The sequence below is a fragment of the Vulpes lagopus genome, chromosome 7 (assembly GCF_018345385.1).
Source record: "Vulpes lagopus strain Blue_001 chromosome 7, ASM1834538v1, whole genome shotgun sequence".
NCBI lineage: Eukaryota > Metazoa > Chordata > Mammalia > Carnivora > Canidae > Vulpes > Vulpes lagopus.
In genome coordinates, this window is record NC_054830.1 from 94103877 (window position 1) to 94120844 (window position 16968).

Sequence of the window (16968 nt, forward strand, 5' to 3'; positions counted from 1 at the left end):
GAAGAGCCATCCCCTAGGAGAAAATGAAGGTTACATACAACCTTGTCAGGAAGGTGGATGAGGGAGGAAGAGCCATCCAGAATTATTCTCAAGACATTCTCATTACAATGTTACTACCTCCCTCTCTTGTTTTTGAATTCTTGATCTATTTTCTGGCACCCAGAGAACTTGGGGGGGAAATAGTATCCTAAAAAACTAAAAAGTCTCCCTCTCTTTATTTTTTTTTTTCCCTCTCTTTAAATAATGCCACCTGTAGGAGCTTTTTATAAATATAAAAGCCAACTCTGCCATCAAAATAATTTTAACCCTCTTATTACACATTCACATATACCTGTTTGGCTCCTGGAAGAAGAACAGTGAAAAATACACAAACACTGAATGCTACAATCCAGGTGTAGACATAAAGGAAAATGCATATTAAACTATTTTGTGTGTAAGAAAAACCCAAAAGCAAAGGAAAAGTCAGCCAACCGTGACAATAGTGTGTGAATAATGTTTCTTATTTAGTAATGTAGGAATGAATTTTATTTTCAAATAAAAAAGTGACAAGATCTCAAAAAGCACTGCACCCTACTAGCTTTACCTACGCTGGGAAAATTTCTGTCACCCCCTAATAGCTATCTTCAGAGACCATTATGAGTCAACGAGGATCAGCTAGCTTTTTCTGTAAAAGGCCAGATTGAAAATATTTGTGGGTCTTGTTTCTGGGTCTTTGTTGCTGCAATGACTCTTGCCAACATGCTGTGAATGCAGTCATAGGCAATATGTATGCAAATGGGTGTGGTTGTGTTCCAATAAAACTTTATTTATTAAAAAAAAAAGGGAGGAGGCATGCATACCTAGTCTCTGAACCTGGTTTTTGTTTGTTTGTTTGTTTTAATAAAAAAAACCTGGAGGGAGGTTGGTAGGAGAAAGGTATGAATTCGGCCTGTGGGCTGTAGTTTCCCAAGTCCTGCTCTAGGACTACCTAGGAGATACCAAGCACACTAAGATTCATAAATGATCTTTAAACTTAAGTCTTGGTTTCTATCTTTTCCACATATATAAGTTTCTAAGAATGAAAAGCAGTTAAATTGATTTATGTTTTATCTTCCAAAGTGAGTTCAAATGAAATCTAGAATCTAAATGATCTACAAACCAAACCCTCTGCTCTCCTTGCCTATCATGTCAATCACTTTGCATTCGGTCTCATTCCAGGACCAGGAAGATATATACCAAAAGCACACAAAGTAGAAAGGGCACATTTCTGGAGCCTCATGAACCCATTGCAATGCTTGAACCTTACTTTGAAGCAGCATCTAAATGAAAATAAATGTGTGCGTGTGTGGGGCATACACACATGCATTTGTCTGTTTTTTATTATCTGGACCTTTAGGGTTAATAGCAAAAACAATAAACATCTATTTTATGTCTCCCAAGTGAGAGTCTTATCAAATGTCAAATAGCCTTTCTGGCTTATCTTTCAACCCACTATCCTTAGGTCTTCATCAAGTTCACACCAATTAAAAATGATTTGGCTTTTAAGCAGTGCTGTCTTTTGGCAGGCATCTTAATTTCTCTAGTGCATACACTGTATGATATAATAAATTCTCTCTTGTTGAAGGCAGGAGATCATATTTCAAAAGAAAAATATCTAATAGAGCAAATGGCCAAGTGAATAATAACTGTGTTTCATGCAAAACTTTCCCCCACATCCCTAGATCTCCCAACATTGTGTTTACTATCTTGAGCTTACTGGCCACAAGTGGGAAGAAGCAAGGTCGGTTAGAGGGCAGGCGACTGAGCGAGGAGGTCTCAGTGGAAGGTTTAGGAGACTTGGTTTGATTAGTACTTGCTGAGCTGGAATCCTTAAAGTAGGACCTTTAAGATGGAGTCAGTAGTTTTTTTTTTTTTTTAAACAAAGTCATTTTGATGTACAAGTGTTTCATGAAAAAAGCTCTTGTTATTGAAGTTTAATTTGGGTACTTTTAAAGTTCTTTTTGTTAGCAGCACTGTTGTGGGATGAATGCAGAATCACTGGATACGTGAGCTCTTGCCGAGATAGGCTCTAACTTCAGAGAAGATCTATAGCATTTCTGCATTTAGTTTTCCCATCTCCAGGAAATTAAAAAAGAAACCTGGCAAATAGATGATTTATACTTCTGTCTGGTCTTAATCATTCATGTTTCATTAACAAAAGGCTTACCCTTTAATTGGAGTTATTATCATAGTCCCTTTTATGAAACAGAAAACAGTGATAATCAAATTCACTTGTAAAATCCCAATGTGGTTTAGTTTATATGTAGTTATTATGAAGTCAGAGCATGGACCAAAATAATAAAAACTATCACTTTATTAATGTAGTGCTAAACAGAAACCATCCACTCTTGGTTAATTAATCTCGTGTCACTGCAGATCATAGCCAGCATTCAGCTCCAGTTCTGTGCACATGTGGTCTTTTAACTAAGTTGTTTTTTGTTTTCTTTTAAGTAGGCTCCACACCCAACATAGGGCTTGAACTCACGACCCCAAGATGAAGAGTTGCGTGTTCTACCAAGTAAGCCAGCCAACCACCCCTAGGATTTTTTACTTTATCTTTTCTCTTCTTAGTTTCCTCTCCTCTCTCATATACAGTTTGTTTAAAAAAATCATTGGGATTCTTCAAAATAAGAATAGCTTTATAGGAGTGTTATCGTAATGCTTCTACCAGCCTCACCTCATTCTCTAGTTTCAAAATGCAAACTAAAACTTGCAGGAAATCACATGAGAAATACTTAATTTTGGTTTTGTTTTCGATCTTACTAAATTTCAGTGAGAAGTCTGATAGGCTTTGTGGATTTCTTTGCCGTCTTTCTTTTGGTGTATGCTTGTTCATGAGAGTGGTGATACAATTTCAGGGTGAGGAGAGAAGGTGGAATGAACTGAATAGTATAGGCAAAAATCATAAAAGGTGTAACAGTGACCCAACAGGCTAGTGGGCACCCTGTCCAGTGCATGCTTCCTAGTTATTTCAGTCTCTCTGACTGGGAGCTATTTTACCGCTCTACAAATGACAGAAAATGGATAATGCAAATGATTCTTGCCCACAGAAATGCAGATTAATTGTGGCTAATGGAATTCAATTGAGTGCTGTCCTGTGGACAGACCTATTTTACATCTACTTGTAGATCCATTCCTGCATCTTATTTGCCTAAATATCTATGGTTCTTCGAAATCTCCTTTGAATTGGTCATAACATTTTCCTGATACCCTCATTAATTAATGAGGTAGATGAAATCTTGGACAGAGGTTCAATTTATATATGCACGAGAATCATGGTTTTTCCCTTTCTGAAATTGTATCATTTATCTAGTGGCCACAGAAGGATCTGGAAAATAGTATATTAGAAAAATAAAATACAGTACAAATAATTCTACCCTAAATTAACCAGAGAGTCTTTTACATAAATATATCATTTGGGAGCAAAAAAAGTCACCATACTTTATTGATAAGGATGTTGTTATTCTACATTGCCTCATCTATTTTGAATGCAATCTTCTTTTCTTTATCCTTTTTCTTTAGTTTTGAAAAGTTGGTTCTCCTCCCGGTTCTGAGCAATCCTTGAGACATTAATGGAGTAAGATCTTTAGGAGAAGGTGCAGTTTCCTAAATCAAAGCTTGGCATTTTGACATCTGAACTGAAGAGGTATTTAGAAATGAGAGCAAAAGAAATTGCTGTTGGGTGGGACGAAAACTTGGAAAGTAGAACAGGAGACACCTCTTTCATCCTTCTCAATTTTATATGAGATCAAAAGACCTCATATAAACTTCTTTAGTTATTTAGTGTCTCTCAAAAAAGTAAAAGATTTTTTTCAAAACCCTCCCAAATAAGTAAACAAACAAAAACCTTTGGAACACTACAAAGGGAAGGTGACTCTTTAATGAATCACTTTAGGGATTTTAGAATTAACTGTAAAGCACATGACACCAAGACAACCTTCAAAATGATTCTTTAAAAATATAGCTAGGGCAATAAAGTTTTGGGAGAACACTTATCCAAAATAGGCCTCTCCATTCACTTAGAACCACACCTAAATCATTCCAAATAAATAACAATCTAACTTATTGTGAAAGATCTTTAGTCAAGGATACTTGACCTAAATATGGAATTATGAAAATATTTCTCAACTGCTGTTGTTAGCTTACAACTCTCTGGAGCTGCAAGCAATTCATCCTCGTTATGCAACTCATATTAAAGTCTTCAAGCACAATTTTTCAAAGATTTCCAGGACATCGATCCACAAAACATTGATATCACTGCTTTTTTTCATAGGTTCCTCAAATCCTTAAGTATTATATATGGGTTTTGAGAGTCTTATGTCACTGTAGGGTGATTCATTTGTAAAACCAAGCATAAACGAATTACAGAAATTAAAATAACAAAACACAATGAAGATTTTGAATCAACCACTAATACATCTATTTGAGAAACAAATTCAGTCACCATCCCATCAGATGTCACTGACCAATAACAAATAAATATGGAGGAAGGACCCAATTTCAAAGAGACTAAGGCAGTGCTGGGAGAACTATATTTAGTGGCCTTTTCCAAGAAGCAAACTTCATTTTCTCATGAGAATGATGCCCTTTTGGGTTCTTTGAGAGGCAGCTGGCCTTTGCAAAAATGCCTCCTTGACTTTCTTGTAGAAACGCTCAGTGCTAGAAGTGGGAAAAGAAAGCCCGGCTGCATTAAAGGGCACATTCTCCTTTCAAAGGGACTTTATACTAGAAGGAAATGCTGCGGGGTATCAGAGTTCTCTCAGAGTTCCAATGAGTCAGAGACTAAGGGGCTCTGTCAAAGCTGACAACCTCATACTTGAGGACTCTGTTAAACTCATCTTGCAGTTCTGACCTATCTTTCTCAACATGGTTCCTGACAAAGTATGACAAAAAGTCTTACTAAAGGAGGTATCTTGTTAACCATCAGGAGTTTGTTCTTCAATAGTTAAGAGAAGAGTCAGCAGAAAGACAGGTAATAATCACTTTCTGAAGATCCTGGCCCTAGAGTATCTGCTCTTCCCAACAAATGAGCCCTCAACTATCTTGCTTCCAGTGGCATCCAACACAGCTGACCATGTCATTTTTTCTTGAGTTACTTTATCCTCTTGACTTACATGATGACAAACTCTTGGCTTTATTTTCTTTTCTGGTCAATTCCTTCTCAGTCTCCTTTTCTAGACCTTTCTTCTCTCCTTGAATTCTAAATGTCACAGTGCCTTGGAACTCTGTTGGAGCTGTCTTCTGATGTTTTCAGTGATTCTTGGTTTCATGCACCACTTCGAAGTATTTCATCTGTAGTCTGGACTTTTTTTTTCTGAGCTTTATACCCAAACTCTTTTTTTTTTTTTTTTTTGGTAAGTTTTGTGCTAGGGAGCCATTATTCTTTCAAAGGAGTAAACACTAATTCAACAAAACTAATTATTTATCAAAAACGTATCCAGTGCTTCTTATGTGCCAGGCACTACTCTAAGTATTTTATAAATAAAAGGTGTTAAATCCTAATGACAGCCAGATTAAGAACTATTATAATCTCCATTTCATAATTACTATATGAATGAGGATATTGAAGTTATTCACACAGTTGGTAGGTTTCATGTCTTAGCCATTGCACATTGCTCTCTCTCCTGATTGACATTTTTACTTTGATATTTCAAAGACATCTCCAACCAAATGACCAAAATGGAACTCTTGATCTCCCTCCTTAGTATCTTATTCCTCTTCCAATCTTCTCCATCACAGCAAATGACTCTACTGGCCATCCAACTGCTTGAGTACACATTTAGGAGTTATGCTTGACCCCTCGTTTTTCCTTACTTCTCACTACCCAATGGTTCCCCAATTCTTACAATTCTCCCTTAAAAATGTATCTGAAATTCATTTACTTTTCTCCATCTCCACTGCCACCACCTTGATATAACAACAACAATAGCCAATGTTTACCGATGTACTTTAAGCCTTTCTCATTACATATAATGTAACTCATATAATGAGTTACATTAACTCATTATAACATTGCTAGGAGATGGATACTGTCAGAAATGTTGTGAAATGGGCAAAAGAGAACCTTTCAATGGAATGCTGACATTGCCTAGCAGACTTACAGGGTGGGAGGTTGTCTACTTCTATGAGGTATGAGTCTTTGTTTGTCTTTGGCTAGACAGAAGTTTCCTTGTAGAGGGCTGTGATGACACGAATGTTTCCAGTCCATAGTGATGGAAATTTTTTTTTTTTTCCTGTCAATGCAAAGGATTTTTGTCTGGTAGAAAATACACGCTTTTTAAAATCCAATTCTCATTTGAAAAAATTTTAACATCTTACTGGTTCCCTTAATAATTTAGGAGTTAAATAAAAATGTTGACATGCACTCATATGGATCATGATTTTGCCTTTTTGAAAATTATATTTTAACAATACTATTTTCATCCCAATTTCTAGACGATAAAATTAGGGCACAGAGATTTCTAATATCATATTGCTAAATAAAGGGCAGAATCAGGATTCAAAACCATGACAGGTGACTCCAGAATCCAAGCTCTTCACCATGTCATCATACTGGCTATAGGGTGGCCACATAAGCCAAGATTACTGAAGCTACTGCCTATCATCTGCTGGACTACCCCAATAACCATTGGTCTGTTTCCTTTCTCTGTTAGACTTTACCAAGCCATTCTTCATGCTGTAGCTAGGGGGATCTTAAAATGTAAAGTTTTTAACTGTTTCTCAGTACATCCAGAAGTAAAGCCAAACTACTTACAACGGCTGCATTATGTACTTTTCCAGCCAGCTTCATTTCCTGTTCTTCTCCCCCTGGTCACTAGCCTCCAGCCATACTAGTCTATATTCTCTTATTTAAATGTGTGTCATTCTTTCCTGACTCAAGATTTTGGCAGGTGGGTCACTTCCTGGGTGATCTTCCTTGTTTCTCTCAGGTCGGAGTAACTTCCACTCATCCACCAGGCCTCAGTTGACAAGCTCCTTCTCAGAGAAGACTTCCTGACCCCCAGACCTGCTGGGGTTCCTCTTAGACTCTCTTAGAGCAGCTCTTCATTTACTAATAGCAGTTATCAGTTTCTGAAAATCAAATGTGAGTCTTTAGTAATAACTATCTTCCTTACTATGCCAAACCTCTGTGAAGGCAGAACTTCATATAGTACATAATCAACAAATATACAATTTTAAATGAGTAAATGAGTAGATACATAGAATGGTGAGAGTTGACATTATGAGTGAGTTGCTTCTGGGTTTGTTCTTGGGTCCAAAGGCTGAAAACAAGCTAAAAAGGCAAGAGTCTTAAAACTCAAAGCAATTAAATCTTACGTCTCCGTTCTAGATATTAGCATGAGCAAACAAAAACTTTTTCCTCTTGTGGAAGTTTCTTTTGGTCTTTTAAAAAAAAGTTATTGCGCCCAGATTTAGTAGTTTCTTATAGCTGTACTTAGGCAGTATGTGCTGGTCTTATTTCATCTTGATGGGATATTAGGTTATCATGTAGCTGAGGCAAGTTTAAATCTTGTGTCTATCACACTTTAATCTCAATAAAAAGGCTGTTTTATAGAAGACTGTTTGGGGGCATCTCTGAGCCAGAGGCTGCCTTCAGTGATTTATACATAATTCTGATCTTATGTTGCCTTATCATACAAGCAGCTACCCCAGGGAAGGCTCTGAGATATTTTGGAGTTGTTCCTATGTCAGGGGAACCCAGAGAGAGCTCCCATTTTTTGTCTCCTCTTTAATACTCAATATGCACAGAGTTTTGGGAAAAAAAGAAAAGATAGGTCACTAACTGTATGTAGCAGATACAAATGGAGCCAAATTACTCTCTTCACAAATAAAAAATCAGGCTATGACATTTGTTTCAGACCATCTTTCTCTCCTATTGCTTTTCTGACCTATATACACAGAACATAATTTAAAAGTTGGGTCTTCCTTGAGGCAAGTCTGATTATTTAAAAAGTCATGTCCCAGGGACTAACCTACCATTATTGCTTACAATGCTATTAATGCATTTGTAATTCTCAACTTAATACAAGAATGGAGTTTTTAATCCATATCATTTTCCCCGATTTTGATAAAAATCTAAAATATCATAAACTCAGAATACTTTCCGTGAACTATTTTTTTTCTTCATGTGGAGTGAAATTGGTTTATTTTGCAATTTTGTAAAGGTTTCTTTCCTTTAATTCAACAAGTTTGGCAAGGCTTTCCAATGAAAAGTTCAGTTCATTAAAAATGACCTTAATGGACTTAACATATATTGGTGGTGACAGGGTCCATACTTTATTTTGGCACACACGGATCCCATTAATTTGTCTTTGTCACTCTCTGGGGCTCAGCTGAGCTATAGTTCAGATTTAGCTTTCTGAAAGTAGCTACAGAATGAGCAATAAGTGGAGATGTTGGGAGGGGCTGATAAATTTAGAACTTCTTGGTTTGCAATAAAGGCTTTTCTAATGACTACATAAAAATGGCTCTGTCTGCTCTGTTGAATTTGTTATTGATTTTTCTGTCTTGGTGCATGTTGGGAACAGTCTATGGGGATCGACTGTGTTTAACCTAGAGTTGAGAGAGGATGCTTTTCTACCCAAGCATTTTCTAAACTTTCCTTATTAATTTTTGCAATTCTCTGTAGGTTCCCTTTTTATTCAAATAAAGGTAACTAAGCTTTGTCCTTTAGAATAAATTCTGGGCTACATTCAAAGTGTGATGCTTACAAGTGACTCTGCAAAAAGCCTCAGGAGTACAGAAGAGAGGCAAGATGGTGTTGCTAGCTGGGGAACCACTGGCTGAATTTCAGGTTAAATGGTACTTTTCTCTCACATACCAGTAAATACAACTTCTGCCTCAATTTCTCCATTTGTAAAGAAGTGATTATTATACATTTTTATTACCTACAGGTTCCCTGGGAAGATGCATGATGCTGGAAAAAACCCAATCATAACCCCAGTTAACATGTATGCAGCTTCCTGCATACCAGCTACTTTATATATACTAACTTAATCATTGTAATAACTCTATGATGTAGATGCTGTTATCATGCTCATATCGCAAATGAGGAAATTGCAGCCAAAAGGTTAAGTGACTTGCCCAGGGTCTCCTGTTACTAGTGCTGGATCCAAGATGAACACCTGGCCAGTCTGTCGCTGGAGCCCACAATCCACCACTGTTGGTGCATGTTGCTGCTCTGCATGGAGGGCTGATCAACAATTAAACTAGTTTTTTACTTTGATCCCAGCAGGGCTATGTCCTTGTTTGAGCACACAAATCCACAGACTTACCCCTCACCAACTCACATAGTTGACAGCATGGTGTATTGAAAAAAATTTAAATGTTAGGAAATTACCTATGGTTTCTGCACCCTGTTCTCAATGTATAGGTAAGAATCGCTGAGGTACATATGGTGATACAAATATATGATCATTGGCTATATAAAAATATCCAATAATCCTTCCTCATGAACTGGTTTTTTAGTGAAAGATTCAGATAAGTTCTATCACAAACTGCCAAAGATCCATTCATGTCAACATCCTCCAAATCCTTTCCATGTATATTGCATTCTTCTCTCATTTATGTTCATATTTGTGAATTACCATGTCCTAGCTTAACCATTGTAGTATTTTAACTCAGAGGAATATGCAGTAAGGGAGAGAATTTGGGAATTCAATAAATAATTCTCCTATACTTCTTTTTAAACCAGTAATACTATCACACTGTGCATACTCAGACATCAAATTACATTTTTTAAAATCAAATTGCATTAAAAAATACAGCTAGCTCATTTGTTCAATCTGTGGATAACTGACCAATATTCAGCATTTTGGACACAATCCTACCATTCCTGTGATAATGAACTTAAGGTTTCTTGAGGGCAAGGACTACCAGGTTTACTTTATCAGTAACTGGCACAAAGTACGTGACTTATGAGTAATTATCTTCTTTCGTTAAGGGATTTGAACAATTTAGCAGGTCTCCTGACTCTCTACAGCCATCTAAAGTACGTAAACATCCAGAGAACTTGTATTAAGCATGCTGTTGCAGAGGATATAATGGAAGAGAAGGATCTGGGTATGTGGGAAGGAGGCTAGAGAGGAAGGAGTTAAAAGTGAGCAAGGTCATGACCATTGCGGGGTAGGGACTGATTCAGTCTAGCCAGTATGGGGCTATAGCTTCTCAAAATTAAGAGCTCTTGTGCTTTATTCATCCTGTAATTCTAATGCTAAACCTTATTCTGCTTGAATATCCCTGAAGTTGGCTTAATGATCTACAGATAGTATTTAAACTGCTTGATCTTAGATGAGATGACTTTTGATTCTTAAGATATATATACATATATATTCCTTTTTATTTTCTGTGGCCTGAGATGCATGAAGAGAAAATAATTCAGGCACCTTGTACTGAGGATATAAACAGCAAAACTATCTGGATCCATTACTGAGGTTTGATTCCTTGAATATTCTTTGGGGGAAAATATAAAAACACATGTCACACAATTAACATTTTTAGCCACTTAAAAAAAAATATGAATTCACATTCTTAACCACTGAGTTAAGCCATTCACATTCTCAGACAACTTACTGGGTATAAATATGGACTAATGTAAACAAAAGCTTAAATATTATATATATAAATACTGTTTCCAACAAGGTAAACAAGGCATTTAATGACTACAGGGTCACTATGGCGACTCTTATTGGCTTTTCTTTCTGTATCTAATTCCTTGTGGGTTCTGTTCACACAGATGCATGACAGGAATTTCCCTTTGCTTCTTATTGAATCAGCCCCATCACTAAGCTGATGCCATCTGGCATCCAGATATTACTGCTGCCTTTGGCCTGCTTGCTTTCCTTTTTCTTCTTCCTTTTTTTAAATGGCTTACACCAAGATTATTTATGGCAATATATTTAAGGCCTGACTATTGTGCTGAAGCACAAAAATGTTTTCTTAACCATGCAATAAAGCTCTTAACTGAATATCTGATGAGATAACCCAAGATTTTTTAAGGGCAAGATCAAGACATAGAGGACCACCCAATCCTGCTTTTGAGAGGATGGCACCATCAAGGCTGTCCACCTGGTATGCACCAATGTCTGCAGGAAGGTTGGCTGGTTAAAATAGCTGTGTTGGTCACCTAGTGTCAAAAGTAATCACCTGTCTCCTAGTGCTTGCTCAGAGCCATCCAAGTACAACTTTCGGCAACTGAAATAAATCTGGGAGAAAACTGGTTCCCCTAGGTACCCAATTAGTTCTTCCTTCCTCTTTCTGGAATGACTTGGTTCAGAGAGCAGAAAGTCTAAAAAGAGAGAGGCAGAACATCTGGAGCATCTAGGCCATATCTTTTTCTTATGCCCGCCTCCCTGAAAAGATTACACCTTCCAGAGCATTGAGTGGCCTCTTAGTGGCCTGAAGGAGTTAAGGAAATGAACAATTTTCCTTTTCCTTCCTATTCCAAGTTAGGTCAGGCTCGTTAGGCAGGCCAACTGATTAACCTCCTGAATAGGAACAGTAGACGGTGCTGCCTAACTGTCTTAGAGGACAGTGTAGTATTGTTTTGGTTCAAGAAATTAAGCTGTCAAAGTGGTCACTATGTGTACTCGGCTTGAGGTGGTTGTCATGTTTCTGGATATAACTCAACAGAGACTGAAAATAAGCTATATATAGGAGATGGGAAATCAAGTCAGTAATTTACTTAGCCTCCACCTGATTCATGAACATAATCATACTACCACATTGTAGTTCTGATCCCTTACCAAATAAAAGTAAAATTCTGAGGGCTTAAAAAATACCTAGAAAGCTATTCCTATATATCTGGGGATATACAGGGAAGCAACCAACTGGGCTCAGTCTGACATTTTCAATCCCAGATAAATCAAGAAACAGACCCTTAATTACAGAGAACAAACTGATGGTTCCCAGAGGGAGGTCGGTGGAAGGATGGGTGAGATAGGTGATGAGGATGAAGGAGTGCACTTGTAATGAGCACTGGGTGTTGTATGGAAGTGTTGAACTGCTGAAACTAATATAACCTGAAACTATTATACACCTGAAACTGATATAGCATTGTAAAAAATAAAAGAAAATTCATAACTTATGAAACTTAAGAAAAATAAAATAAATGATGAATCCTAAATGACACTCTCATCGGCTGGAGGCAAATTCAAAAGGACACTTCACATAACAGCAAAAGAGAATTCCATCAGTTATTTTCCCATCTGTCCCTTCCTGGTGCTGGAATGGCATTGCTCTTAGCCTCACAAAAATGCAATTCAGACCAGAATCTTATTATTTTTAGAAGTCTCTCTCTAACCATAATGCCTTCTGTGTTAATTGAGTAGCAGGGATTTCTATGATCTGAGCAAGCATCCTCAGAGGCACGTTCACCCTTACTGTATTTATTTATAAGATTGTCTGTGCTTGATCAGCTTTACTGGCTAAAGCCCCACATGACTTAGTACATGGCTGGATCTTGTTCACACTGTCCTGTTCAATGAGGAGAGACAAAGATACCTTGCTTACAGATTCTTGCTGCTGGTTGTCAGAAAAATCTGATAAAAACATGTGCCTGGATCAAGACAAACCATGGCCACTTAGAGGGTATGACTCTCCCAAGTGGGTTAGGAGATACTTTTTTAATACCACGAAAATATATTCATCACAAAATTCCTACCTTTGCACCATATGAATCAAATACATCATAAATAAACCTGTCTGTTGCTAGAAAAACAACAACAACAACATCTAAGAGGATTTCTGAATAAAGCTACAGCTTTATAGAATGAGTTCAATATATGAAGGGCATTCCCATAAGGTGACCTAATTGCGATACTTATTTCAGGTATTCTATGTGACCGATACCAGCATGTGTATCTTCTGCACGGCATTTGAAAGCTCACTGGCACAGCCATACTGGTACATGCTTCTGTTCTATAAAGTTTTAGTTATTTCTTGGAGGTTCAGTGTTTACTTTTTAATCAGAGTTTTTTTCTAAACATATGTTAGAGAGGTTACTTTCCACCATATCTTTGGCCAGAGAGCTAACCGATTATTATTACTTTTTCATTTTGGGGTTACCACAAGCATCTAATATTCAATAACAGTAGCTCCATATGCTAAAGACTTTAAGCTACTGGTTTTCCTATATTATTTAATGAGACAGGCTGTTGATAATACTTTTATATAAGGGGAAATAAATGATATTTACTGTTTTTACTACAAAACTCTCTACATAAGCTGGGGCCAAAGTGAGAGATAATAGTTCTAGACCACTCTTCATGCTTCTCTGAGCAGTTCAGAAGTGATGGCCACAGCTTCTAAACATTACCATTTAATTTAAGCAATGTGAGTCTCTTCGGTTGGGGGGAAGGAAAGACTTGCTGACAGTATATCATTTTTTCATTATACTATGGAGAGTAATTATAGGTTGCTACATACATTTAGAAACTAGTCTATGTGGTTTAAAAAAGAAAGAATTAAGACCATGCAAAATTATGTTTTTTAAATTCAAAATCAATAAAAAAATAATGTGACATGTAGGACCTTTCCTAGGGTTCAGTGCACTAAAGATGTAAAGTGTATTAAGATGTGGAAACCATATACCTTTCATTACATTATTCTACAGCTGTCACTTATTTCATTTTGGTATAAAAGTAATTATTGTTCTGAGCATAATAGTATACATTTCCTTTACCCAGCACCAGTGCTCCAATTACAATCTACTTCAATTCAGATTAATCATGCCAAGATGGCAATTCCATTACACCAAGAGTAAAATTTAATAATCTAATATATGGCTATAGTTTCAATGGTGAAAACTATGTGGTTAACTACTTTAGGGATTTTATTAAGATTAAAGTGAAACATAATGCATCTTAGTCAGACCTTCAGTGCAAGACACTCGTTAGAAAACATAGTTAACTATGGTCTATGTAATCCTTCTACACGGGCATTAAACTCCACTTAATACTTTCATTTCAGAGATATCTAATAATGGGAAAGATGTTAAATTATTGATGTAAAATGTTTTGATTTAATTTCAACTTTATTATTTAACATCGGTTATAATGCAGTACTGTATGTAGGATTATGCTTTAGACCAAATGACAAAACACTGTGCACCAGAGAGCAGAGTTTATTTAATAAAATAATAGATGCCTGGCTTTAAATGTACCTTACCTAAGAATACATATAAGGAACAACCAGCTCCAATTATACAGCATCTTTCTGTGTCTTAAATGGAACCTTAGTAGATAAAGAGTTAATCCCCCTCTAAAATAAACTCCTTACTTCCTCTCCAGCAGCAAGAAGGCCTGTCCAGCCAGGTATTGGCAGGAGACAAACAGAAAGTTTTAAGTCTTCATGTACTCATGTAAAGGTTGCACTGTGATATTTAAACACTATCTTTCCTCCAAAGTTCTGCAATGGCTAATTGCTTCTTTAAAAAGTCATTTCTCAAAAAAAGTGGAAAAAAGATACTCTAGTAACTTTATAGTACAAAAATAATTTATATTTTGCTTATTGTCCTTTAAAGTCAGAAGTGCACTGCCTAATGTGAAACCAAGTGACTGAAAAACAAATTTCATTTCTTTACAAATGAACTTTGGTCATACCAATCTGTATTTAAAAATTTTTTTTTCAATCTTCTGCTGTTTATGGTGTGATTAGGGGTCACAGTTTGTGCTCTGGCACACCATGTCAGATTTAGATTCAAACAGGATGGATCTGAGAAAATTATATATTGCTTTTGAATCTATAGACTACAATGTTAATTTATATCAATAGTAAAATTTAAACTATGGTTGAATTTGGAAACCATTTCATATCTACATGCTATCCTCTGAGATCCTGGAGGGTGGGTGATGTGTCTAATGCACCAATATAGAGCCTAGGGCTTCTATTTAACAAATTAACCCATAAAATCATCACTCTGAGAAACTGCTTTGATCATAAATGAAATAGATCATTAAGGTGCTTTCCCTTATTTTTAAAAATGATGCAGCAGATATACCTATCAGTGTTTTCTAGTACTAAGGATATAGTTACTAATTAATCAATCAGTCTAATCCATGATTGTCTTTAATCCTTGTTTCCTCTTCTGAAGCATCTGGAAAACCCGTGCCTGGTGGTCTTACAAACTTCATGGCCTTGATAAAACTGAGCAGAGGGACTGTGATCAAGTGGGGTAATGATTAGTATCCATCTGATCTCAATCGCAGCAAGAAAGGGAAAAGAAAAGCTAATATACTTCTTTTGCCCTCCGATATATTTTGCCTATGCTTTACTTTTTGTGTGTGGCTGTATTGCAAAGCAATATAAGGAATATAAGGATATAAGGAATGTGAAAAACTGCCCAGACTTTCACATCAAATCTGTATTATATCATCAGAGGGAGTCTGGGCCTTCTCACCTTTAGCCTCTTGGAAAAGAGGAGGTCAGATTTTGGAGAAGAGGGTAGGCACTTTCCCTTCATTTTCTTACTTTAAAACCAAAAAGTATTTAGAGAGCAAACATGCAATCAAATGTTTTGAGAAACACTTTGAAGCTGATAAATCTCTACTTTGACAGCCTGAAAGGCTTATTTGACCGTTGGCAAAAGTATTACACCCGGTTCAAAACCCAGGGAAGCCACATTCAGTGAGAGACTACATTCTTAAGCCCAGTCAGTTTGAAAAGCAAAACATCTTGTGGTTTTAAAACTTACGAGGGCTCTTCTGACACAGCAGCTCCTTCTTCTAGCTCTTGAGCTTGTTTGTACCATGGCAGCTTGGCCTCTACTGGAAGTTTCTCTGAGAATTAAGTGCATGCATACAAAAGAGAAGAGGTTAGAACCAATTTGGAATTTGAGGGAAATTCTTTTATCTCTTCACCAGTTCCTGATTTTGCACTACCTAGAAACTATGTTGATAACTGCAAATGATAAGTTTTTAGGTAAATTTCTGCTTTGAATGATGGTTATATCAAGAAAACAGAATATTTTAGAATATTTAGTAATACCAGTCTACTAGTCTTTATGCTTCACTTTTATCAGTTTGAAGAGCAAAGGAGAGTTTTTTTAATTAGGAGAGTCATAACTCTAGGAACGCTGGCTCGACATGTACATGAAGAGTCATTAAAGTATTTTTTCACTATTTCCTGTTACAAAGATAGAAAAATATTTATTTTTTAAGACAAACACAAAGTACAATAAATTATACTGTAAGACTTTAGTACATTCTGACTTTTCTTTTTCCCTTCGGTGAAGTGTGATCTATGCCATATTGTCAAAAACAAACAAAATTGCCACTCTGAAATTCACAAAACGTTGCTTTAGATCTCTGACTCATTCTGTATCACCCCAAGGCTCACTGACAGAATATGAGCAGTGTAGGGTCCAGAAGCCACAATTTGACTGTTTTACCTATTTATCTAGCTTTGACCACACGATTCAGGACAAGCTTCCTAACTACTTCCTGGGGGAAAAAAAAAAACTATGAAGGAGAAAAAGAAAGAGAGGTTATAACTGCTCCTACAGAAGTAACTGCCAAGATTCCCATTTTGACATATTTATTAGGATCATTTATAGGCATATTTGCCTTTATAGTATGAGCCAGTGAAGCTCTATCACGATTTTATGACATATAATTGTAAAGATGAAAGAAATATGTCTCTATATGCATACACCATAGAATTATATGGCATTGTAATGATGTTTAGAGAGCCAGATTCACTACTTAGTTGTGAAAATCCAGACTTTATTCTTGATAGTTAACCACAAACTGCTTTTCTTTCTCTGAAGTGGCTTGGTAAAGATAGCTAATAAATAATTGACTATTTTAAGTTAGAGGCATCACTTCTTGTCCTCTACGTGCAGCAATTGTGTCTAGTCAGAAAACAAAGTGAGTGTGAAATATAAAACTGCTAAGACCAGAAGGATTTGCTAACATTTAAACATGGTGACATGGTACCTATGCATATATCATT

General features: G+C 36.5%; 1 protein-coding gene across 3 annotated transcripts in view; it reads right to left on the minus strand.

The window, feature by feature from the left end:
- Positions 1 to 16968, minus strand: part of ADAMTSL1 (ADAMTS like 1) — an 882039-nt gene that overhangs the window by 189444 nt on the left and 675627 nt on the right. For all 3 annotated transcript variants that reach the window (XM_041761627.1, XM_041761624.1, XM_041761625.1), the window contains one exon: positions 15710 to 15794. In XM_041761627.1, coding sequence (XP_041617561.1) covers positions 15710 to 15794 — 85 coding nt within the window. The remainder of the gene's footprint in view (positions 1 to 15709; positions 15795 to 16968) is intronic.